Source organism: Coffea eugenioides, chromosome 7, assembly GCF_003713205.1.
Source record: "Coffea eugenioides isolate CCC68of chromosome 7, Ceug_1.0, whole genome shotgun sequence".
In the NCBI taxonomy this organism is placed as follows: domain Eukaryota; kingdom Viridiplantae; phylum Streptophyta; class Magnoliopsida; order Gentianales; family Rubiaceae; genus Coffea; species Coffea eugenioides.
In genome coordinates this window covers 4,568,300-4,593,003 of record NC_040041.1, presented here as the reverse complement: position 1 = coordinate 4,593,003, position 24,704 = coordinate 4,568,300, and the positions used below count along the sequence as shown (strand labels likewise).

The 24,704-nt window shown below is 36.3% G+C and overlaps 3 protein-coding genes and 1 non-coding gene across 7 annotated transcripts; 2 read left to right on the top strand and 2 right to left on the bottom strand.

Annotated features, from left to right (window-relative positions):
- Positions 1-1,627: 1,627 nt before the first annotated feature.
- On the top strand, positions 1,628-13,447 carry LOC113778579 (kinesin-like protein KIN-14E). 2 transcript variants are annotated; one of them, XM_027324020.1, is made up of 25 exons: positions 1,628-1,813; positions 2,311-2,401; positions 2,495-2,842; positions 3,068-3,140; positions 3,273-3,404; positions 3,481-3,719; positions 3,860-4,187; positions 4,721-4,820; positions 4,903-5,084; positions 5,189-5,304; positions 5,501-5,603; positions 6,057-6,209; positions 6,300-6,446; positions 6,538-6,741; positions 7,203-7,367; positions 7,445-7,549; positions 7,763-7,903; positions 7,995-8,189; positions 9,398-9,524; positions 9,640-9,839; positions 9,953-10,135; positions 10,300-10,395; positions 10,522-10,719; positions 12,569-12,840; positions 12,967-13,447. In XM_027324020.1, the coding sequence occupies exons 3-25, from the start codon at positions 2,688-2,690 to the stop codon at positions 13,157-13,159; spliced, it is 3,807 nt and encodes a 1,268-aa protein (XP_027179821.1). In that variant the 5' UTR covers positions 1,628-1,813; positions 2,311-2,401; positions 2,495-2,687; the 3' UTR covers positions 13,160-13,447. The 2 variants fall into 2 exon arrangements, with proteins under 2 accessions (XP_027179821.1, XP_027179822.1); XM_027324021.1 differs by lacking the exon at positions 2,311-2,401.
- A 576-nt stretch (positions 13,448-14,023) lies between these two features.
- On the bottom strand, positions 14,024-14,174 carry LOC113778881. The gene has a single exon (XR_003469348.1). It is a non-coding gene; the product is annotated as a U4 spliceosomal RNA (small nuclear RNA).
- A 1,335-nt stretch (positions 14,175-15,509) lies between these two features.
- On the top strand, positions 15,510-17,964 carry LOC113777939 (UPF0548 protein At2g17695). 3 transcript variants are annotated; one of them, XM_027323177.1, is made up of 5 exons: positions 15,510-15,638; positions 16,047-16,113; positions 16,228-16,404; positions 16,532-16,730; positions 17,657-17,964. In XM_027323177.1, exons 2-5 carry the CDS (start codon positions 16,055-16,057, stop codon positions 17,837-17,839), a joined length of 618 nt encoding a protein of 205 aa, XP_027178978.1. In that variant the 5' UTR covers positions 15,510-15,638; positions 16,047-16,054; the 3' UTR covers positions 17,840-17,964. The 3 variants fall into 3 exon arrangements, with proteins under 3 accessions (XP_027178978.1, XP_027178977.1, XP_027178976.1); XM_027323176.1 differs by having other exon boundaries at positions 15,510-15,721; XM_027323175.1 differs by having other exon boundaries at positions 15,511-15,768.
- A 472-nt stretch (positions 17,965-18,436) lies between these two features.
- On the bottom strand, positions 18,437-22,528 carry LOC113777554 (probable L-type lectin-domain containing receptor kinase S.5). The gene is made up of 2 exons (XM_027322673.1): positions 21,192-22,528; positions 18,437-19,588 (listed from the first exon to the last, which is right to left on the bottom strand). Exons 1-2 carry the CDS (start codon positions 22,444-22,446, stop codon positions 18,759-18,761), a joined length of 2,085 nt encoding a protein of 694 aa, XP_027178474.1. The 5' UTR covers positions 22,447-22,528; the 3' UTR covers positions 18,437-18,758.
- Between the last annotated feature and the right edge of the window lie 2,176 nt (positions 22,529-24,704).

Genomic DNA, 24,704 nt, shown 5'->3' with positions numbered 1-24,704 from the left:
CCTGCTGACAGATAGTACTTTTAAGGTAAAAATTGGAAAGAATAAAGACACCAATAACTACAATATCATACCATGTTGATATACTTGGGGGTTATAATCAGTTATCTGATGTGTCTCACTATTCAAACATATGAAATATATCTATATACTCACTCTAGTAGGTCCTTGAGACAAAATTTTTCAAGAATTAAATTCCCGCGCAATGAGCTACCTTGAAGAAATTGAAATTTGATATTTTCTTTTCTTTTCTTTTCTTTTCTCTCCTGAGAGACGTATATTTGAAGCAAGCTGCATTAAAGACTGGAAAATGGTTTTTATGTTCGACGTCTCTCAATCAATAATGAGTCCATGTGATGATGTGTGGCCATGGCAAATGAAGCTTCTATTAGCCTTTGAACACGGATTGGCTTCACTGTTTATGCTCTAATCATGAAGATAGATGCAAATATCTCTTGTTAACAGATTCAATCCACAGTTAGCTTTAAAGTTTCTTAACTAATACTACTACTAGTAGTTTATTGGATTTTATAGTATCAGTAGAGACAACCCTTTTCTTCTTTGTTTTGACATAATGGAGCATGATAAAAAGAAAAAAGTTGGTCCCTGAATTCTACCTATTTTTCCTCATGAAGTGACACAAGAAGTTTGAGGATAAAAACACAACAGTCTAGTATCACATGCAATGAAAATGGTCATGGCGTGAAAGTACAGACACAGTTGGGATCTTCTATGCCACTACTCGGTGTCAAATTCAGTGTCAATCCCACTTATCACGTGATGATAGAAGAAATTTAAATAAATAGCACATAACAAATTAAATAAACAGGACACTTGACATAAATATAAAAGTGGCACTGAATTATCACTGGAAAAGTGGCACTGAGGATCCCGTCTGGTACATACAAGTTTTTTTTTTGTTTGTTTAGTGAAATAAGGAAAAATGGCCTCTCCCCCCCCCCCTCCCCCCAAACACACACCCCAACAAAAAAAAAAAAAAAGTTGAAAGGATGGAATGAATGATCAAGAAAAACTTGGAGACTAAAATTCCATTTTTACACTTCTATCTATTAATTAATCTCTAGATTCACAATTCAAACTCTTTCTCAATTTCTTCCTTCATCATATATTGTGATTTTTTATTTTCAAAATGAAAATGATAATCTCCAATTTATTCTTTAGATATTGATCTTTATTGATTACAAATAGCCCATAATAGTGGTGATGAATACAAGTTGAATAATAATTTCCAACTGCACATTAGATTTGGAAATGAATTTTCTCTAGTCAAATACAAAATTCCCATTCATTCCCAAAAAGTTGAATACTACTCACTAGATTCTGAAAAAATTTACTAGTGTGCGAGTACAAGCAAACAAAACAAAGCTCATCCTTATTGTCCACTCTAAAGTCCAACCCCCTCCCCCCTCCCCCCTCCCTCTCTCCCAATAGGAAAAAAAAAACTATAAAGAAATAATTTAGAATAAGTACAAAGGAGCAATAGTACAGTTTTGATATATATTTTGGGGTATTCCCAAAAAGTGCTTGATATTATTTAAAAAAGTTCTCGTGACCTTCACATCTTCTTTCTCCCTCCTTCACTCCACTCTTCTCTCTCTCTCTCTCCCTCTCTCTCTCCGGCTGGTACAATACTAAGCAGAGAGACGAAGAAGAAGAAGAAGAAGAAAGATCCCTATTTTTTCCTTTTTGGTTTACTTAAGGTTGTACCAAAATCAAACATCATCAAAACCTACATTTTCTCCCTCCTAAGATTTCCATCAATCTAACCGTCTCATCAGCTTCTCCCTGATACTAAGTACTTACTACTCCTATATTTCTTTTTTTTTTTTTATGGCACTCAATCCCATATTTTTTTAATATGTAGCTTGGAATTTTAAATTGTCTAATGTTTTCTGACTGAATCATGGTTTTTTTGATCTGCCCATTTTAGCATCCCAATGTTATAAGCTACTAATTTCCAAGGTGAATGTTTCTGGGTTCAATGCTACTGTGATTTTTAGTCCCATTAGTTTCCTTCTGGTAATTCTGTTCCCTGGTTCAGTTTGGATCTCTGGAGTTCGATGTTATCGAGAATTGATTCTTTCTGGGTTCAAAAGTTTTCCCAAATTGATGCCATTGCTTTCTTCACTATAGGGATTTGCTTTGCTTCCGTTTTGTTCTTTTTTGAAGCTCTGATTTGCTGTTTCTTACTCTACTTATATCCTTTCGTTTTTTGATATGAAGTTATCAGTGCTTAAGAGTTCTGCAACTTACTTTGGAGTTTGGATTTGATGTTGACGATATGCATTGCAGGGTACTTATTTGGAATAATTTGCAATGGTTTTTACTCATGTAACTGGTCTGAAATTGCTGCCTTTTTCCTAATCTTTCCGATCTAAAATTGGTGCATATTAACTTCTTCCTACACTACATTAAATCCCTTTTCCGTCTTTTTTCTAAATTCTGAATTGAAATGAGCTTTGGCAATTTTTTCCAGGTAATGGAACTGTTTTGAAGACAAACAAGAGTTGAATTCTGAAAGGGCAAAAAGAAAATAGAAAGATCAAAATTAAGCAGCAACTGTTCAAAAAGAAGGAAGAAAGTAAAAAGGGGGATGTTTGGGAATAGCTATTTGATTGGGGTAGAATGCTATTAATGCCAAAATTTGGTTTTTGAGGTTCTAGAATGTCATGACTTCTGATATGCAACCAGTGATGTCCCAAAGCATGAGATCGAGCCGGTCTTCATTTGGCTCCAGCAATGGATTTGAAACCCCTTCTCACCACTCCTTTGGTGCCTCCAATGGGGATGAGTATGACAGTGATGGTTCTAATTTTGCACCACCGTATGTTTCTAGCTTCTCTTCTTTCCATCTCTTTCTCCCTTCCCAGTTTTGCTTCTTCTTGTCAATTTATGCTTTCGAACAACTATGCTGGCACGTGCCTCTTCAATTAACATGGTCAAGACGTGGATATTTGTACTGATTCTGGTATCTTTCAGCTTAGCACTAGTGTGCTTGCTGAAGATAATAGGTGACTAGGACTAATCTTGTGTTTCTTGGTTTCCACAGTACCCCAACAGCTCTGTCTGCAGCTCTTCCACCTGAACTGTCTGCTGCTATACCCTTGATTGACAAATTCCAAGTGAGAATTTATCTTCCCCTTTAGTCATTGTGCATGAAACGATTGATATGATATATCACTCTCTCATCATATGTGACTGGTGATTTATTTATACTTAACTTTTGACTTCTTTACTTTATTTTACTTGGTCAGGTCGAAGTGTTTTTGAGAGCAATGAACAAGCAGATTCAGTCTGCTGGAAAGCGAAGTTTCTTTTCTAAAAGATCAGCGGGGTCTCAAGTTCGAGAAAAGTTCACATTTGAGGACATGCTCTGCTTTCAGAAGGTAATGATATGCTGTTTTTAAGGCACAAATAGAGCAGTTTGGAGATTTACTGATGAATGGTTGCAACCTTTTGCAGGATCCTATTCCGACCTCACTGCTGAGAATAAATGGTGATATGGTCAGTAGGGCAACTAAGTTGTTCCAGATTATATTGAAGTATATGGGAGTTGATTCTTCAGATCGAGTGACTCCAGTAAGTTTAGATGAACGAATTGAATTTGTTGGTAAACTATATAAGCAGGCTTTGAAGCGTTCTGAGCTTCGAGATGAACTTTTTGCACAAATTTCGAAGCAGACTAGGAATACTCCAGACAGGTATATATCTTATACTCAGCTTTTCTGCATATAAAGGGGTGTGGAAAATTGATTTTCTTTTCTTCCTTTTTTGACCTCTTTCGTTTAATCATTCGTCACCTTATCAAGCGTGTTCATTTAGTTGCTTTCGTTGTTTACAGGCAATGTCTGATTAAAGCGTGGGAGCTGATGTACTTGTGCGCATCCTGCATGCCTCCCAGCAAAGAAATTGGTGCATATTTGTCTGAATGTATCCACAATGTGGCGCATGGAGTAACTTCTGATTCTGAAGTTCAAGCCCTAGCATTGAACACATTAAATGCATTAAAGCGTTCTGTTAAGGCTGGGGCTAGGCACATAATACCTGGTCGGGAAGAGATTGAAGCTCTTTTGACTGGTAAAAAGCTAACGACCATAGTATTTTTTCTGGATGAAACTTTTGAAGAGATCACATATGACATGGGGACAACTGTAGCTGACGCTGTTGAGGTACCATTGAAACTTCTAGTCTAATCTGTATGTGCAAAGAACTATGTGGTTTAGGCCATTGGTTTGTCACTATTTGTAACTGTTTCTGTTGCCTGTGTTCCCCTATCTGATTTATGCGTCAAATGCAAGGTTTTTTGCATGTTTATTCTTGATCAAAGTTAATCACAAACTATCAAATCCAATCCCTATTCTTCCTGGCTTGTCTTTGTAGTCTTCAATTGCTGGTATTTTTCAGTGTAGCCGTAAGCTTCATTGGGTGGTTAGGCTTTCATTTTCTTTTTTCTCAGTTCTAAATAACTTGGAAAACCATTACCTATGATGTTATGACTTTCATCAATTCAAACAGTTGATTTGTGAGACCACATGCATTTCCTATTTTATTTTATTTTTTGGCTGCACAGAGAGTGAAAGACGGAGAAAACCCATTATTTTTTTATTAAATGAAGAAAATAGTTGCACTTCTATTGCTGCACGTATGTTTTATGCATCTATTTAGTTGGTCAAGATTTCCGACCATTGGTGTGTCCTATCAGGAGCTTGCTGCAATCATTAAATTGACATCGTATTCTAGCTTCAACCTGTTTGAGTGCCGTAAAGTTGTCACTGGTTCTAAATCTCCAGATCCTGGAAATGGTACTTAATCTACTTCATCCATTAAATTTTCATATAATAATCGGTGTAGTCTTCTACTTATGTGAAATTTCTTCGGATATAGAGGAATATATTGGTTTGGATGACAACAAATATATTGGTGACTTATTGGCGGACTTTAAGGCATCGAAGGATCGGAGCAAAGGAGAGATCTTGCACTGCAAACTGACATTTAAGAAGAAGTTATTTCGTGAGTCAGATGAAGCTGTTACAGACCCTATGTTCATGCAGTTATCCTATGTTCAAGTCAGTAATTTTATTCAATGTATTTCTAGTCATATTTTCATTTGCTTCAAAATTGAATTTATCTCTTACACTCTTATAACTACTGTTCTTTTCCATTGTTACAGCTACAACATGATTATATATTAGGCAATTATCCTGTTGGAAGGGATGATGCTGCACAGCTGTGTGCACTGCAGATTTTGGTTGAGGTTGGATATCTTGATAGCCCTGAATCATGCACGTAAGTGGTTTCTTCGCTTCCAGTTTCTTGTTCTCAACCTGCCTAGTTGTTTCTAAATATGTTTCCTGGACTTTTTAGTTTTGCATTATCCTTTTTATGTTCTTTTTCCAGATGTTTACATGCACGAACATTCTTCACATGTTTGATTAAAAAATATCTAGCTGCTGATAAGGTTTTATGTCATGATTTTGGACAGTGACTGGACATCACTTCTTGAACGATTTTTACCAAGACAAATAGCAATAACTCGAGCAAAAAGAGATTGGGAGTTGGATGTCCTTGCTCGTTACCGGACAATGGTAAGAATTGAAAAATGTTTAGGAATTTTTTTGATTTATGCCCTTTGTTTTCTCATTGTTGCAAACAAATTGTGAAGATAAAGAGTTGCAGGAGGTAGCAGCATCAGTCAAAACTTGGTTTGTGTCCTAAAACTATGACTGATTGAGTGATATATGTTATGCTGTGTCCTATTAGTGATGTATGTTATGCCAGTCAAAGTCTAGGCCATATATGACTTTTTTATTCTGATGTAGACTGATCACAAAACTTGAGTGTAGCATAAGATGCCATTGTCATGACTGAAAAGTTTTTGTGAATTTTTTCTTTATTTTTAAAATTTTACTATTATGTATGCTAATCTTTGTAACTAATGATATCCCTTACAGTGTACCTGCTGATGATCCTGACAACATGCTTTTAACTCTTCGATTAAATTTTGCTTTTTGTTAAAAGATTTTTTCTTTCCTATGTAGCAAAATTTGACAAAAGATGATGCTAGACAACAATATTTGCGTATCTTAAGAACACTTCCTTATGGTAATTCGGTGTTCTTTGCGGTTCGAAAGATTGATGATCCAATTGGTCTTCTACCCGGAAAAATAATACTTGGCATCAATAAGCGTGGGGTGAGTTGTTTATTATCAAATTTTCATGGTTCTAATGTGTTGATCTGTAACAGATGCTAAAGTATGGACTTCATTGCTCATTTACTTCAGGTTCACTTTTTCCGTCCAGTTCCAAAAGAGTATTTGCATTCAGCTGAGTTGAGAGATATCATGCAATTTGGAAGCAGCAACACTGCTGTATTTTTTAAGATGAGAGTTGCTGGTGTTTTGCATATATTTCAGTTTGAGACTAGGCAGGTTAGAAGCTCTATTAATAATTTAGCCTGTGTAATCTGCAGTTCATGAAACATTTGATGATGTCCATATCTGACTTATGCAAGAAATGCAGGGAGAGGAAATATGTGTTGCTCTTCAAACACATATAAATGATGTCATGCTACGCCGATACTCTAAAGCACGGTCTACTGCGAATGGTTCACTTAATGGAGATCTTTCATCTAATAATCAGAAACCTCCAACTCCAGATGTTAATGAAAAACGTGTTCAAGACTTGTCTAGAGCTCTTGAAGAATCGCAAAAGAAAGCTAATCAAGTGAGTAAGAAAGATTATGGATAAGAGAATTGTATTTTAAGCACAGGGAGTGCAAACTGTGGCTTGGTTATTGATGGATTACCTCTAGAGCATTCATGACTTAAATGTCCTTTGCGTCTTTTACAAAATTGTCTTTGTTGAATTGAAATCCAGTATATTGATGGAAGCTTCTTTGTGTCTCTACGAAATTGTTTTTGTTGAATTGAAATCCAGTGTATTGATGGAAGCTTCTTTCTCTTTTCTCTCTCCAATCCCTTGTTCCTGTAGGTGTAATTAGTCGGTGTAATTAGTCTTATAGTAGAAGATAGATTATATGCTACATGGCTTAAGAAACTATCACATACTTTTTTTCTGTTAGTTTTTAATGTATGAGCAGGATTTTTCAATAGGTTCACTTTTTATTGTAGTTCAATGTTTTATAATTTTTGCATATTAGTCTGACCTTGGGTCTTTGAATATAGTTGCTTGAAGATTTACATGAACAGAAGAAACAAGAATTGGCAATGCAAGAAGAATTGGAGAATTTGAAAACAATCTCAAGATCTGAGAAGCAAAATTTGGCAGACATTGTCAGTGATCGTGATAAGCTGAGATTGTTATGTGATGAAAAAGATTCGGCTCTCCAGGTTAATATTATCGATTCAGTAATGAGATCCATCGGTTAAAATTTTTAGTTCCTTCTCATGATTTTGGTTACTTATAGGCTGCATTAATGGAGAAAAGGAGTATAGAGATGAAACTTGCGAAGTTAAGTTCTCAAGGATTGGAGAATAATATCAGAAAGGAATTGGTTGAAGCGAATAACCAGGTAACCAGCAAACTTAATCTCTTCACATTTTGAGGCAATGATTTGTTTGGTGATTACCATAATATCTTTTTTGAGTTAGATCTAATGTGAAATAGTATTTGAGTTATTCTATATTATTTAATTTTCTCAAATGTACCCTCCTACACATAAAGAGAAGAGTTTTAGTGGTTTTTGATGAAATGTATTATTATGGATTTCATTGTTTATGCATAGATCTTGAACAAGATCCAAGATGAATTAAAAGCACGAAATTTGGAATTGCATGTGGCTGAAGAGAGTAAGAGGAAACTTCTTAGTGAAAAGGTTTTGTTGGAGGAGAGAATTTCAAGACTTGAAAAGAAGAAAATTGATGAGGTAATAGTTCTGATGTTTATCCTCAAGTTTGTAAGACGTAATGTTTTGTCTGATGACGAATCAATTTTTTTTTTTATTTCTTGAAATATAGGTTGAAACTCTACAGAGAAACACTGAACAAGAGCTCAAAGCTTTGAGGCTTAGAGTGTCCGAACTTGAAAAGAAGTTAGAAGTGGTCACTGAGAAATTGACAATTGCACAGACAGCTCTATCAACTAAAGATGCTGAATTGACAGCATTGCAAAATAATCTCAAGGAATTGGAGGAACTGAGAGAATTAAAGGAGGTACTAAGCCTTGTATCTGTTTTCATTATTGTATTTGGACTAAGAAAGTATTCTTGATCTGCCTAATATAAAATAGAGTTAATAACATTTTACCCCGTTTACTAGGGGGTAATCATGCTTTGCCCCCTTCAACCAACACAACATACACTTGCCTCCCCTCCTCCCCAACCTAATAGAGGTTAAGTTAACAGTGTTAATTAAAGGGGTTTAAAAAAAAATTTCCTTCCAAATTTTGTCTTTATTTTATGATCAGACTTTGTCCTCTTAAACTAAGAAAAAAATCCTACTTTGCACTCCTCAACAAATAAATATATACTTTGCTTTGATAATTTATGATTATATATAGGTTGCAATATATTGTAAAAAAGTAATATACTTTATTTCAAAACATTTTTTGATAAAAAAAAAAGACTTTAAATTCACTCTAATTTCAACATTTCTTCAACATTTTTATAATTTTCTTTCAATTAAAAATTAGTGGCTTTCACAGTTATTTTTTGTTCACATTAAAGTATAGATTACCTCATCTACCATAATTTCTTTTGAAATTTTAAAAATATCTTTAATTATTTGACCTCAAAGAAGAAAATGAAAATGAGCTATGTTCCTTTTGAAAATTTAAAAATAACTTTAATTCTTTGACCTCAAAAGAAGAAAAAGAAAGAGAAAGTGAGCTATGTTTCTTTTTAAAATTTTAAAATGACTTTGATTCTTTGACCTCAAAGAATAAAAAGCAAATGAGCTATGTAGAAATCAATAAATTTGACATTGATAAAAAGTTCTTGGCAAAACTTTATTAACAAATATTTTGGAAGCACTTTGTCAAAATTTATGCATCAAAGATAATGATCGATGATATGTAAATATAAATTGAAAACCTACTATGATTTTTAATATATAAATTGAAAACCTACTATGATTTTTAATAAGTATAGTATGAAATAGAAAGAAATTTCAGATGTGGAGATATGTGATAATTCCAAAACATAATTGGGTAGTAATTAAATAACAGAGCGGTGCTTTTACCCAATTAAAGTGTATATTGTTTTGGTTGAGGTGGGCAAAGTGTGAACCCCCTAGTACAGGAGCAAAGTGTTATTAACCCTATAAATTATACCATGTTTTCACAAATTTAATTTGATACACCTAGAAGCTTCTGACAGAAGAATCATTTTCTTTCATTTTATTTTACATCCTTTGTTTTGCAGGATATTGATAGAAAGAATGAGCAAACTGCTGCAATATTAAAGATGCAAGGTGCCCAATTAGCTGAGATGGAGGCGCTATACAAAGAAGAACAAGTTTTAAGGAAACGTTACTTTAACATGATAGAAGGTAGGTTCATCCTTATCAATTTATTTGTTATAAAATTGACATGACATCAGTATTGTCAAAGGCTTTCATTTTTTTTTACTTCGAATTTCTTATTGTGTCTTTTTCAACTTTTCAGATATGAAAGGCAAGATAAGAGTTTATTGCAGATTAAGACCTCTAACTGAGAAAGAAGTTTCTTTGAAGGAAAGAAATGTTCTTTTGAGTGTTGATGAGTTCACAGTTGAACATTTGTGGAAGGAAGAAACTAAACAACATATGTACGATCGTGTCTTTGATGGCTTAGCTACTCAAGATGATGTGTTTGAGGATACCAAGGCAAGTTTGATTGATGCTATAATTCAAGGAATCAAGGCGATCATTTGAGTTTTTAGGTTCTTTTAACCAGTTATTCTACCATCTTAGCATCTTCCTTCTAATTATGAATGCAGTATTTGGTGCAATCTGCTGTTGATGGATATAATGTTTGCATCTTTGCTTACGGACAAACTGGTTCTGGAAAGACATATACAATCTATGGATCTGACTGCAATCCAGGTCTCACTCCTCGTGCAATATGTGAACTCTTCAAAATTATGAAGCGGGAAAGCAATAAGTTCTCATTTTCCCTTAAGGTAATTACTCTACACAAGATTACATTGATAGCTTGAAACAGAATCTTTTCGTAAAACCAGCTTTGGTTTGCTGATTCTCAATATGGTTAGCTTGCTAAGCATGAACAAAATGTTGTTGGTGAATTTGCTTTTGCTAATATGATGTTGTCAAATACAAATTCCAGGGATACATGGTGGAGTTATACCAAGATACACTTATAGATCTTTTGCTGCCAAAGCAAGCAAAGCGCCTAAAGCTAGATATTAAAAAGGATTCAAAGGTGAACATTGATTGGTTTAGAATATAGACTTCATATTTTTTGCTAAAATTATGTTAAAACGTTTTGTTGAAAATTTTCTTTCTCTTTCAGTTGTTTCTGTTCTTAGCAATTTTTTGGAACATGCAGGGTATGGTCTCTGTGGAAAATGTGACAATTGTATCAATTTCAACATATGATGAGCTTAAAAGTATCATTGAAAGGGGATCTGAACAACGCCATACAACTGAGACTTTGATGAACGAACAGAGTTCAAGATCTCACCTTATTCTTTCAGTTGTGATTGAGAGTACCAACCTACAGACCCAGTCTGTTGCCAGAGGAAAGGTACCAACCCTCTCATTCTAGTAGAAGACCTGATACTGTGAATTAAATATTCCCTATATTTAAGCTTGGGCAATTGGAGTAAAAAGTGCTTTTCTTTCTCTGGTTGTGCATTAAATAGGAAAAAAATGTTAATAACTTATTGATTGTTAACTACATGTGGATGTGGAAGCTAATATTTTGCCTAGTAAAATGTTACTTTGGATCTTTCAAGAAACTGTTTTCATATGAACGTACAATGTCTAGATTGTTTTCTATTTGCCAACTGTGTTCCAGCAAGTTGTTATGTTAAATCTGTTTGATGGTACTACAACTTTGCAGTTGCCCTCGGATAATTTTGAGTTATGGTGAAGTAGTAGTGACTATAGGGGATCAGTAAGTTGTGTTTTGAGGTGCAATGTTGTAATAGAGGTGGAGCTTATGTGCCTTGCCACTCATGTTGGGGAGCAACAAACCAATCTGGAAATCTATGCTCCAACTATATGTAGAGCAAGAGCCTTCTACTCTCACTTTATTTTGTACTAAAAATGCCTATTATAGTTAGTTTTCAAATACTATACATGAATGTCTTTTCTAAACATATACTAATTATATAGCAATAACCTTCGTCTGGTGTGAAGATATACTGTTTTCTTATGTCTTATCAAAAATGCCTTTTATAGTTAGTTTTCAAACTACTGATATCCCCTCTTTTCATCCACCATGATTTCAAATTCAATAACTTGTTTTGAGAAAAAAAGGCAATAAATATGGACTTTTAAATTAAGCACGTGTCCTGTGTGCCAAGAACAATAGTACATATATTTGTTGAGCAAGATTTGGTCTGTGGCATCACTTACCCTTTATTGGGTGGTGTTTTAACATAATCAAGGAATATTCTTATTCTTCCCTAAAACTGTAAAGTTAATGTCCATAAAAGTAGTTCATGTATAATTTTTATTTTTCTCTTGCACGCAAGCAGGGTGTGCTTTTATTGCAAGTGTTATATTAGTGGTAGAGCATGTATCCCACTCCTCTTGTTGTTCAGTGGTGGTATAGGCTACACTGCATAGGTTGCTGGTGCAATACCTATTACGGGCTGCCTGTGTCTATGAGGAAAATAAAGTGCATCATTGGAGTTTGCTACTTATTTTCGTCACAATATTGGAAAACTAAGAAGTGGTTTTTGGCTTACAATATTTTGTACTCGTTTCTTCTAGGAATATTGCTGAATATATTTCATCTCAACTTCTATGTAAAACAAATAACCTTTGTTTACATGTTGTGGTAAAACAGATAGGTCTCTCTTAAGCTATAGTGTTGCCACCTAGATTTATGTTAAGCTATATAGCTGCAAACTGTTAATTTAAAAGAGAAAGGTACCTTCTTTTTGTTGTGGCCTGCTTTTGAAAGAGAATGTACCCTGTGTTTTTGTACTTTGTTTGCTCTAGGAATAATGCTGAATACATTTCCTTTCAACTTTTTTGTATAACAATAACTTTCATGATATTTTCTGGTTAAACAGATAGGTTTCTGTTATGCTATTGTTGCCAACTTCTAATATAAAGAGAAAGTTTCCAAGGCCCAAATTTGTTGCTTAGTGTTACTATTTTGGTGGGCCGGGGTCTTGTTTTGGTATTTCACAAGTGTATTAAGGGTCTGCATTGGGGTGCATGGTGCATCTAAATCATGGTCTTTCACTTTGTTGTGCTTCTTAAGTTATGTAGGTGTCCTGGTAGATAAAATTATCCATGTTTTGTTTTTCTACCATTTCAGCTTAATAGTGTGCTCTCACTCATGTGTCTGTTGTTCATGTATTGCACCTTGTGGCGCTCTAGCTAGTCATAGCTGAACTAGTTATTTCATGATGCAGCTGAGTTTTGTTGATCTTGCTGGTTCTGAGAGGGTTAAGAAATCAGGCTCTTCCGGAAGTCAACTAAAGGAAGCTCAGAGCATTAACAAGTCACTCTCAGCACTTGGAGATGTCATTAGCGCCCTGTCCTCTGGTGGCCAACACATCCCCTACAGGAATCACAAGCTAACGATGTTGATGAGTGACTCACTAGGTGGTAATGCTAAAACATTGATGTTTGTAAACATTTCACCAGCTGAATCAAACTTGGATGAGACATACAATTCTCTTGTGTAAGTTGCTCTCATCCTTAAGGTTGCCATGGAAAGTAAATGCTTAAATTTTATAATATTAACTTGAAGTCATTGATCTTTGTCCCGGTGATACTGTTTTAATGTCAATGTTTCGATGCCAAGCAGTTATGCGTCGAGAGTTCGGTCCATCATAAATGATCCGAGTAAAAATGTATCATCTAAGGAGGTGGCTCGTTTAAAGAAGCTTGTGGCATATTGGAAGGAACAGGCAGGTCGAAAGGGGGAGGATGAGGATCTGGAAGAGATCCAAGAAGAAAGATTCACAAAGGAGAGGCCTGATGGTCGTCACTCCATGTGAACTGAGTGGTTTTTGCCAACATTGACAATTTTTTCCGCAAGAATGGGAGGCGATCAGTGTTAAAACTACAGCAGTAATATTTAACTGTATTCCGTAGCAGCAAAATGTTTTCTGGTGTTGCTGCTTTATGCAGTTGCTGGATTACATGTCCTGAAATTTTTGTTGTAGCATGATGTTCACCGAGTTTATTAGGTCTTAGATCAGCATTGTACAGTGAAAGTTGTGTATATTTGAGCTAACTAATTACTACTGGATCCATATTAATGAATTTGAATCATTTTTTGCCAAAAATTTTTGAACTGTATAGCCATGGAGATATGAACTCATTCCGAGTTGCAAGTTCATGGGATTGATTTTCAGAAGTTGTAGAAGATTTTACTAGAAATTACACTAGAAGCTAGTTCACAAATTTATGGAACTGTAGCATTTAACTGGATGCTTGGTGGGAGATATAATCACACAATGGTCTTGGCCATTTTGTTACATGTACTTTTCCAATAAACTAGACAAGACCCTGCAACAACCCGTTTGCAATATTTGCACTTTCCATCTCTGACTCTCCACGCCTGAGAATGTTTTGGCTTCAACAAATTTTAGCAAAATTGACTTTTTGTGACCAAATACTAAATAAGTGGTGATTTACTCCGTCTAACTTTGCATGACAATTTGAACCCTTTCTTCCACCTAAACCCTAAGATGCAGCAGCATCATCTGTTCGACCTGGTGTTTCCCCACTGCCAAATTTACCCCATCCTCCCATGCTTATAAAATTAAGACGGACGATCATACCCCAAATTAGGACAGACAATCATCAATCATGTTATGTTATACAATACATACAAGTGCTTTAAACTAGGATTGCAGGGCTTTACCCCGAAGGGAGCCCTTCCAGAAATTCTCGATGGCCCAGGCCAAACCCAGGCCAAAGAGGGGGTTTGGAAATAGTTTTCAACCAGCAATAGACGCGCCTCGGTTAGAACCTCACTAGCTGCGTCATTGCCCCAAGCGCAAAGATGGAGAATACGGAGTCCCCAGGCGGCCTTTTATACTACGCTGCTCTCTTGGTCCACCTCGAGCAAGTCGATGTGGGATGTAAGACAAATCCAACCAACAGGCGGTCTATTGATGTAAGCGAGGACACATCAATCAAGAGACTTCTAAACCAGCATCCCAGCAAGGAATACCTCTACCAACCGGGGTTGGGCCAAGTGGTAAGTAGCTTGGTTCCGCTTAAGCAGGTCTCGGGTTTGAAACCTGGCGTATGCAGCTACCCTTGTTGGGAGACTCACCCACCACAGCCAAGTGTGCGACCCGAGTAGACCAACGGATTAGTCAGGGCAAAACCCTGGATACCGTGGCAGGCAACCAAAAAAAAAAGAAAAAGCAAGGACTACCTCTTCTGGCAAAAAGAGCGATGGATATTAACCGGAAATGAATGGGCCTTGTTTGGTAGGTAAGTTTTTTGTCAAGTTTGTCTGCACCGTAATTTTAAAAAATTTCTCAAAATTTTTAAATTATACACTTCAAAATATTCATAAATTTACACACTTCAAAAAAATTTTTAAAAATTTCTACAGTAAAGTTTTAGACAAACACTCACTTGCCAAACATGGCCGATATTGGGATTGGGTGTGTTTAGATTGTACTTTTAAAAAAAAAAAAATACTACGTGTTTTTCATAGACACATTTTTCAATCACTTTTTTATCTCATATATATCAAATCGTTACAATAATTTTTTTTTACAAAAAAATCCAAAAAATGCAATCCAAACAAAGTCAGACTACTTCTCAAAAATTCTGAGATTTAAGGAGTTTAAGAAGTATTTGAGATTTTTTTTTAAGAATATTAATTTCATTTCTCGATATTAGCACTTAGATTTGTCATTTTTCAACACTAAATTAGCACTAGCTGTTTCTGAACCTTGAAATGTAGAGGGGTTCTATAAAAACAAAGATTAGAACAAAATGTTAAAAGAACGCTAAGCTACTAGTTATTATTTTTTAAAAAAAAAACTTGCAATTAAGCCACCACTCAAATTTCCCTTGCTAAAATCTCATTTGAGCTGGGGTCGAATAAAAGACAAGCCAGACTTAAAAATTTGTTAAAGAGTATAAGCGTCTATTAGGCTTTGATAACACCATCCGCCACTTTTAAGGTAAGACTCCCCGAGAAAATAAGAGAGAGAGTAAGAAGAAAAAGGAGAAAAAAACCTACTAATCAAATGAATTCACTTCTAAAACATATTCTTTTCAGTCCAATATTTGGCCCAGATAATTTGGACTTTGAAGTGAAAAATTTTGCTCCTCGGCCCAGCTCTATTTGGACCAATCGCCATCAAAATAACACTTGGCGGCTCGCCAGCGGCGCGTCTCAACGGCTGCTAACCGGTCTTCTTCCTTTCGCGCCGCCCGTCCTTCATTTCCCACCTCGGATCCAAATTTCAAGAAACAAGCCCTCAATTTGATTTCCAGTTTAAGGTCAGTTCGGCGTTCTCCTAATTCCTACGTTGGATCTGGGATTTCATCTGGATCGCAGCTTCACTTGTTCAATTAAAGAATTTGTAAGTGGATTATTTTCTCTCGTCTGAAGTTTGCTGCTTCCCTCCAGGTAATTTAACTGGTATTTTAGCTGGAATTGATGCTGAAATAACACATTTTAGCTAAAATTATCACTTTTTAGTTAATTAAAGTGTTAAATTCTCTCTCTCTCTCTCTCTCTCTCGTACTCTTTCTTGTGTTAAAGTGAATTGTCTGAAAATCCAGTTCTGCATTCTGTTGAATTAATTTCGAATAGAAGCTGCTATATATGCCTAAATAACCCGTTTTCTTGTTTAACATGGTTGATTTTCTGGTTTACGTAATTGTATATACTTTGTTGGTTTATAGGAAAAGAGATGATTTTCTTGAGCTGGGCTCGCCCATCTCCTGAAGATCAGAAAGCATGCATAAACAAGTACCATACTACCTCTTGAACTTCAAATATATAAACAATCCCCTCCCCCCAACCTTTTTTTGGTTGTTGTTTTGTTCTTAATGGAGCGGATATGCATTTGACTGTACTTGTTAGGTCTGGTACCTTTAATTATGAGGCTAAATACAGAGGAAAAACTGCAGAGCCTGCATCCTCAGTTCAGCGAGACAGTGAACTTAGGAAAAATGGTTTTTCAGTTAATCATGCGCGCACTTTAGTTGGTTCAGGTTTTGATGCATTTGAGAAGGGTATAGTCGCTCTTCAGAGTTGGAGGTCCGTCCTTTCGTAAATATATCTACCATCTACTCACAAAGCACACCTACTACTATACAAGTACAATATACATGAAGATAGTTTAGTAACACGATGGAACCAATTCACATTGTAAGAAAATTTGCAGGCACTTTGGACTAGATTGGGCATTTGTTGATCCCAAGACACTGATTCAAAGAGGCTCGAGGTTCTGTGTTTGTGAGAAGGAATTCTTCCCTTGGCTTATGATGCCTTTGCAAGTGGTGTATGCTAACGACAACAGAAATTCTAAAACTGCTGTGGCCTCCTTTGGTTTTGGAAGTGGTACTCTTAAAGGACATTTGCTGGTTAGTCTTTTCCTAGTTGTGTGATTAGTTTTAACGATAATTATAGCCGTATATTGCATTTGCTGCTATGTCATGGAGAATAAGTGATTAATTGTCGATTGGTTTACCCTCTTTATCTTGAAAGCTGATTGATATGCCAATGTAATGGTGATGCAAAAGAGTAATTGAAAGCATTGGCTTCTTGTCTGCTATGACACCATAACCTGCTGAGGCTTATATGCATTCTTCTTGTTTGTATGATAGTTGGGAGAATAAAAAATTTGGGAGATTCAACTTGAGAGAACCACTATTCAAACATGGTTCAGCAAGAAAAAAAAAACTGTACTTGATATGGATGACAGAATTTGATTTGGGTAAGGGAAGGATTCCTGAATGTTTGGCAAAACTGAATCTTTGGGTAGGGGAAGAATTCCTTGACAGTAAATCACTGCAAGGACTGTCTTATTTGCCAATGCACTAGGGTATGGTATTCTGTTTATTCCTGTTTACTAGTAATTATTTAGCTGTTGTATGTTTGAACATGTGGTTGTGCATTGAGAAAAGATCATAAACTTAACAAGCACATCATCAGTTGCTGTATGCTTTTATGATTAGGCTGCTGTATCTATGCCCTTTTTCCAAAGCTAATTTAGCAAGCTTTGCTTAAAGTTTCTTCAGAGTTGCTACGTTAAGCATTTGACTAACCTTGGACTGGACAAACCAACATATAAAGACGCTGGGTTCTTAAAGTTCAAAGACACTGAACGGCTGCATCTAATTTAAATGTCAAATCCATTTCTGCCTATTTACTGTACTCAAACTAAGTTAATCAAAAGTTCAAGGTGCATGAAGCTGCGTGCCTACATCACTTTGTTATGCTATTGCATTTTCTGTGTAGTTTGTTTCTTAAACTTACAATTAATACTTTTAAATTGGTTTTTAAATAGGCTGGGGAAGAACGCTTCTCGATCACGCTGGATGAAGACAATCAAGTTTGGTATGAAATACTTTCCTTTTCAAGACCTGCACATTTTCTATCTCTGATCGGCTATCCTTATGTTCTGCTTAGGCAGAGATTTTTTGCTTACCAATCTAGTGTAGCAGTTCAAAAGCATTTATCTTGTAAGTAGTTTGTTGAGTCTGCACCATATATCTAGTTAACAACAGTTCAGTTTTTCAGCATGTAAACATTTCGATCATATGTTTTTTCTCGTAAAAGGTTCAAGACCTTTGTATTGTCAAGGAACTTACAGAAGTGAGATGGCCAGGGAGAAAGGTAAACCTGAAGAAAAAGAAAGAAAGAAAGGTTAGTAGCCCACGAGTCAAATGAAAAGCCATCTAAAGCTAAAAATATTCACGGGAGAAGGTCTCCTATTCCCAACTAAACCTGGGTCCCCTGGGAAGATTGATGGCTGTAGGGTCCTTCCTTTTTTAAACGAAACAAACAGGCTGATTCCCGAAAGGACTTTCTGGCTATTCCTCAATGTCGCGTGAAAGCGAGAAAGTTTGATCTCTTCTTTGGTGGCATATTCTACGGCAAATTTGATTTATCATAGTGCACCTTGTACGGGGACGTTAACATGCTAGTAATAGGGCGTTAAAGGACTTTCTGGCTATCCCTCAAATTGCTAGTAATAGGGGGTTATGTGATATTAACGTTGTTGCTTGATTGATTACACTGAATGAAGAGAATTAAATGTGGTGCAAAATACTCCCAACAATTTAAAAGACGAATTGCTGATCCGGGCTAGTATACAAGCTGATAGATGAAAGCATTTACAACTATTGAGGTACAAGTTTCGTTGAACACGGAACTAATGTACAGTACAAACTCCTCCTCAACTTCTCACTTTAGTAAAACAAATAGAAGAAAAAAAGAGGGAAAAGATGATAATGGTTGGAAATTCTTAGATCTCCTCTCCAAACGGGGGGAGAAAGATATCGGATGACTCAAACAAATTGGAAAAAATAATAATAATAAGCACAGAAGAAGGCACGGTCCATTGGCAGCCGTTTTTTACACAAAAAAAAAAAAAAAAAAAAAAAAAACTAAACCATGGAGTGGTCGGTGTACCCTGCGTGGCTCTCCCTGCTGAGGTATTGCTGACTCCATTCTGAGTTGAAGTGGGAAGTTGTAATGGATGTCGTAGTGCCCGTTGTTGTCCTAGAATCTAGATCAACCGGGACCATTGCAGGCCAAACAAATGCTGGCTTGAAAGCTGGCACATTCGGTGGTGGCACCGATCCTGATATAATCTGTAGTATGGCTTGTGTTTTTGGCCTCTCACTAGCTATAGGATGTGAACAAGCCAGCCCCAGTAGCAAGAGTCTCTCAGCTTCGTCGGCAACATAGTCTTCCCCCAGCTTCTCATCAACAGCTCGGAGCAGGAGGCCATCACGATGCAAGAACCATACCCACTCTGCCAAACCATTGAAACCAGCAATCTTGGTTCCCGGTCGCTGTCCGCACGCCACTTCCAACAAGACTGCCCCGAATGCATAAACGTCCGATTGTTGTGTTGCCGTCCCAGTGTGGAAACACTCAGGCGCAATATATCCAATCGTGCCCGGAATGCCCTCAGCCTCGTGATAAGACGTCTTTTCATTTTCAAGGACTCGCGCCAATCCAAAGTCTCCTAGTCGAGCGTTGAAGTTGAAGTCGAGCATAATGTTGCTGGCTTTGAGATCACGATGCACCACCCTTTGCTCATATTCATTATGAAGATAGTGCAGAGCTGAGGCCACACCAGATACGATCTTGTAGCGAAGGTTCCAGCTCAATGTGGGTTTATCCTGCCCAACAAAGAGGTGCTGGTCCAAGCTGCCTTTGGGCATGTACTCGTATACGAGTAGCAGCTTCCCATTCTTGTGACACCATCCTGCAATGCAACCGAAGTAAATATATGTAAATATCTTCTGTTTGTGGTTTTGTTCTTGATAATCTACACGTATGAAGATACTCCTCTTTACTTGTCTGTCCTCGAAAGAATTTTTGACAATTTTCTCAAAGATAAACTAAAAAAAAAAAAAAATCAAATAGCCATCTGTCCTATGTTTCTTTGGTTCAAGGCTTACATCCGTTTTTGGGGGTGTTGGCTTCAAATGACATCAGAGAAAGGATACCCCTGTTAAAAAAAAATATTGCAGGCCATACTCAATGCTGCTGTCATCTGTATGTTGTTTATGTGCAAGGAGGCACCATGAACTTAACCAAGCTTAATGCTGAAGTTTAACGTCATTTCCGGGATCTAAATTTTGTCTTCTCCAAAAAAAAAAAAAAAAAAAGGAATAATCTCCTAAATTAAACTAAATAACGCCACTAGACATTCACTTATTTTCCATGATGTATTTAGCACGACAGCAGCTGTGACGCAAGCTGCTTAGCATTCCTTCACTCATCATTGTCAAGAAATTACTCAATTCATCACGCGGGTCCAGTAGACTTTGTTGGTCGACTGGCGGCCATGCCTATGTGATTAAGATGTTTTTTTCTTTTGTCTATTTTCTTTTTTTGGGTCTTTTGGTTCTTTTACACAAAATCGAAGGAGATATTTAGGACACAGCATCAAGGGATGACCAAGAAATTCCCGGATAATAAGCAAAGGAAAATGGATAGGATGAATGGCCTACAACTACAAGATTGAGACTCTTGTTGTCGTAGATAATTAATGATCTGAACGTGCCATTTTAGAGGCAATAGGGGTCCAAATGTTTGGTTATTGATGGATAGAATCAGCCAAAAAGATAAAATGGAAAGGATACCAAGTAGAAGGGGAAATCTTGGGTACAGGGCTAAATTCAATACTAACAATTCCAAAAATGAAAACCACTTCAAAATCCCCCAGCCCTCTCTATTTCTAATCAGTTTATATCTGCATGCAAATCCTTGCAGACATTCTTGAAATCACCCAAAAGAAGAGCTTATGGGAAGTTTCGCTAATCCCTTTCCTTTGAAAAGTTTTTTTTTTTTCAAAAAAAAAAAAGAAAGGACAGAGAGTTCATTGGATGAGTAAGATGTCTCTATCACTTGAGTTGTATTCCATCCATTGTGATGTAGTCCAAGTTATCGGTCTTGAAGACAAATTAATTGACTAATTTGTACCATGAACTGATCAGATTGAGACTGATAAATTAGATTAGTGAACAAACTTCATCAACCACAACTCTCAGACACTTATCTAAAGCAGTTCACTAAACTTGTTCTGTACAATAATCAGCAGTATAAGAAATCAAAAAGCATGGAATAGTTTTAATCCCATTGAAGTTGACAATCAGCAGTCGGGAACAATTATTATACATCTACATCGAAGCGATCAAGTATCTATTAGCATCCATGAAAAAAGTAATGCATCAATGGAAGGATGAAACATGAGTAAGATTCTCAAAAGCAGCTTAAATCAATGTTGTCATGAGGCCAATAGACAAAGATGCAAGTTAAATGCAATATTGATGCATAATTAAGCAAAGGTGCGAAAGACATACCTAGCAATTTAACAAGATGCTTATGCCGAAGACGATTAATTATAGTAAGCTCAGCAAGAAAATCATCTTGACCCTTGATGTTATCCCTCAAAAACCACTTAACAGCAATTTCCAAATTTTCACTGGTCAAGAATCCTTTGTACACAACACCGTAACCCCCTTGTCCAAGCTTGTGTTTCTCATCAAAACTATTGGTAGCCTTGTTCAATTCTTTAAACTCATACTCCTTCGGACTTCCAGGCAGGCTCTTGAGCGCTCCAAGAATGTTTGATTTCGATCGTTCGACTCGCCTTTTATGGAAATAGTATCCCAACCAAGCTGCCCCCACCAGCAGCAGCACCAGCCCTGGTACTCCGGCCCCAAGAACAATCCTCAGCCATTGGTTTTCTTCATGATAGTACTCAATTGTTAAATTCCAACGCAGTACACAGTTGAGCTCAGCAGTGTTCCCAGTAGAAGCAGAGAACCCGAAATAGGAATTCTGATTCAGAACCTCCCTCAAGTCAAGATGCGATCTTATTATAGGTGAGCTCGGGTGAGGAGGGGTCGGCCCCTTTTGTGTTTCTTGTTCTGCAATGTAGACTTCAATGATCTTCTTGACCCCATCATATTCTACCCATACGTTATGGAAGCTTGCTTTAGGAGCAGGTGGAACAAGAGTTATGCCACGGGGCGTCAAGGATGCAGATATATTAGATCGGACACCATTAATATCGAGGCCTACATGATTGTTATCAGGATCAAAGTCTTGCTTGAATGTATCGAGCTCGACCGCAACTATTTTGTTGCTGGAGTTTCCATCAGTTGTAGCATTTGTCAAGCCAAGAAACTGGCCAAAACTGTTGGGTGGAGGCAAATCCAGGCCGGGAGCAATCAAGAATGTGAGGCCTTCACCTGACGAATTATTAACCGGATACAGGTTGACAAGAAATGAGGAGTTGAAAGAGGCAACCCTGGTTTCATTGGATGAGATGTCATCACCATCTTTCCACAGCTTAAAGGACTGTTTCAGGAGGATTCTTCCTGATTTATTTGCTTTGCTGAAGTCATCTGATAGGCTATCAGGGGTTACCTGAAGGGCTCCATTGCTGATCATTGCTGGCGCTTCAACCATGAAGGACTCACCGTCAGTCTGATTAAAGGTGTTCCCATACTGTTTACTAAAAGTTTTGAGTTTATCAGCTTCAGAAATGGCCAGCAGACAGCAAAGAAGGATGAATGCTTTGCTGATTCTTGCTGTCAGAAACAATCCCATCTGACTAATGAGCTATCCAACCAGAAATGGGATGGAGGAGGAAGATGGCTGGAGGTGGCTATGGTTAGGAAAAATGAAGAAGGAATCATGAGTTTGTTTGGATAAGAATTTATTTGGATGATTTATTTGATCCAGTTACTGTAGTACTTTTTGTGATGTGATGTATGTGAGATAAAAAGGTGATTGGAAATTGTGTGTATGATGCAAGCAAAACAAAATCTGAAATAAATCTTGCAAATTTTCTTTGTCCAAACAAACCCATTAATAATGTGTGTTTGTGTGTGTTTCTGGGGGGGGGGGGGGGGGTCACCTTTTTTCTTTTTCCTATTTTTCTTGAAGAAGCAGCCGAGGATGGGCTAAAGGCTTCTCCTGTGGTGAATAAAATATAGTACTAGTTGAAGAGGCAGAGAGAGATGATGAGTAAAATATATATGGTCGGATTGAAGATTGAGAAGTTTGAATGAGTTTTGGGTTTGGTCGCACACTCTATAGAGAAACTTGAGAGAGCGCAGTGCTTGGAAACTGCAGCGTTGGCAGACTTTGATTTGATTAGTCGTTGTGGTATTACTAGTAATCGTTTTTTGTTTTTTTTTTTTTCCTTTTGGTGGGAATGGAATACGAGCCCAGGGAAGGTCTCCTCTCTCTCTTGGTTTCTCAAAAGAAGAAATCACATGCCAAGTTGCCATTGTACAGGTCATCCTAAATAAAATATTTCCTGACAATTTTTGTCTCTCTGACTTTGATTTTATTGTTGCTATTTTTCTTTTTTCTTTTTTTTTTTGCTTTAGGATATACTAGAATTAAAGTCTTGCGTGCTCCTTCATCCGGGAAAAAAAAAAATTAAATTTGGTCTTGCATGCTCCTATCTGCTAATAATTTGTATTATACTGTCAATTTCCATCTCTAGGAGCTAGAAGTTGTTGAACATGTATAATAATAATATCTCATACATTCTTAATTGGAAATCATTCAATATAGGAGTGTTTACCAAAAACGCCATTCCTTGCCCCAAAAACGAAGAAATGCCATCCTACATATTGTATACTATTGATTTGGTCTCTACAAAGACGGGACTTGGGAGCCTTGTTGCTTGTTTGAATAGGATGTTATTTGAGTTTTTTTTAAAAAAATAATATTTTTTTATGATGTAATGTATGTGAGATAAAAATATGATTCGAAATTTTTTTTTAAAAATAATTAAGAACATATTTATTTTCAACCAATTATTTTGGCGGATGATAGTATCCAAACAGTCACATGATCGCATGGTGGTTGAAAATTAGCAAGAATTAATGCGTCTCATTTTGTAGTTTACACGAATCAAGCATTCAAGTACTTAAACTAATCTAATAGTGCATCTAAATATCTAATATCAAATTGTTTGTAGGATTTACATATAGACCTCTATTCTATACACATGCTTTGGTTCTATATCTGTATTAAGGGACAAATATATCTTATATACATATATATATATATATATTTCCATGTTTATGTGCAGCACGTGTTGTATATCTGAATAAATTCCGAATTATCCGCCTACTTAATAATAATTTGCATGGGAAAGCCATTTTTCTTCAAAAAATTTTACGCTTTTTATGAACATTTTTTTTAATTATATATCTCACATACATCAAATATTTACAATACATTTTTTTACAAAAAATTCAGAAAGTAACAACGCGAACGGACCCTAAATTTGTATGGGATAGATATAGATGTAACCTCAAATAGCTTCTTCTTCTTTTTTTGACCGGAGTAACCTCAAATAACTTGGTCAATGTTGACTAATCAATATGTATATCATTATACGTGCTTTCGTGCCTAATTCCTGAGTTTAGAAGAGAATTGTTAAAAAGTTCAAAGAATTTCGATATCCCGCGCCGCGTAGGCCCAATCAACAACTGTTAGCAAAATTATTGTGTCTGCATATATACCTCAACTTGCCATTACAGTTTTTTTTTTTTTTTTTTTAACTAAGTAAATTGGTAATGGCATGCAAGAAGTCATGATTGAGTTCATAGATTTCCCCTGAAGTAATGCCTTTTTTACACATGGTGATTTTAGAGTTTTTTTTTTTTTTTTTTAGAGTTAAAGAACAAAAAGTAAAATATCTTCTTAGACTTGTTCTTTTTAAAATTTAGATTTCATAACGGGGAATTAAATGAATTAGTGGTATAATACATTTGCAAATCCCCAGCAGCTTGTGGTCAACCATGATAAAAAGTCTTTGCAGAGTATTGACAATGAAAATATTT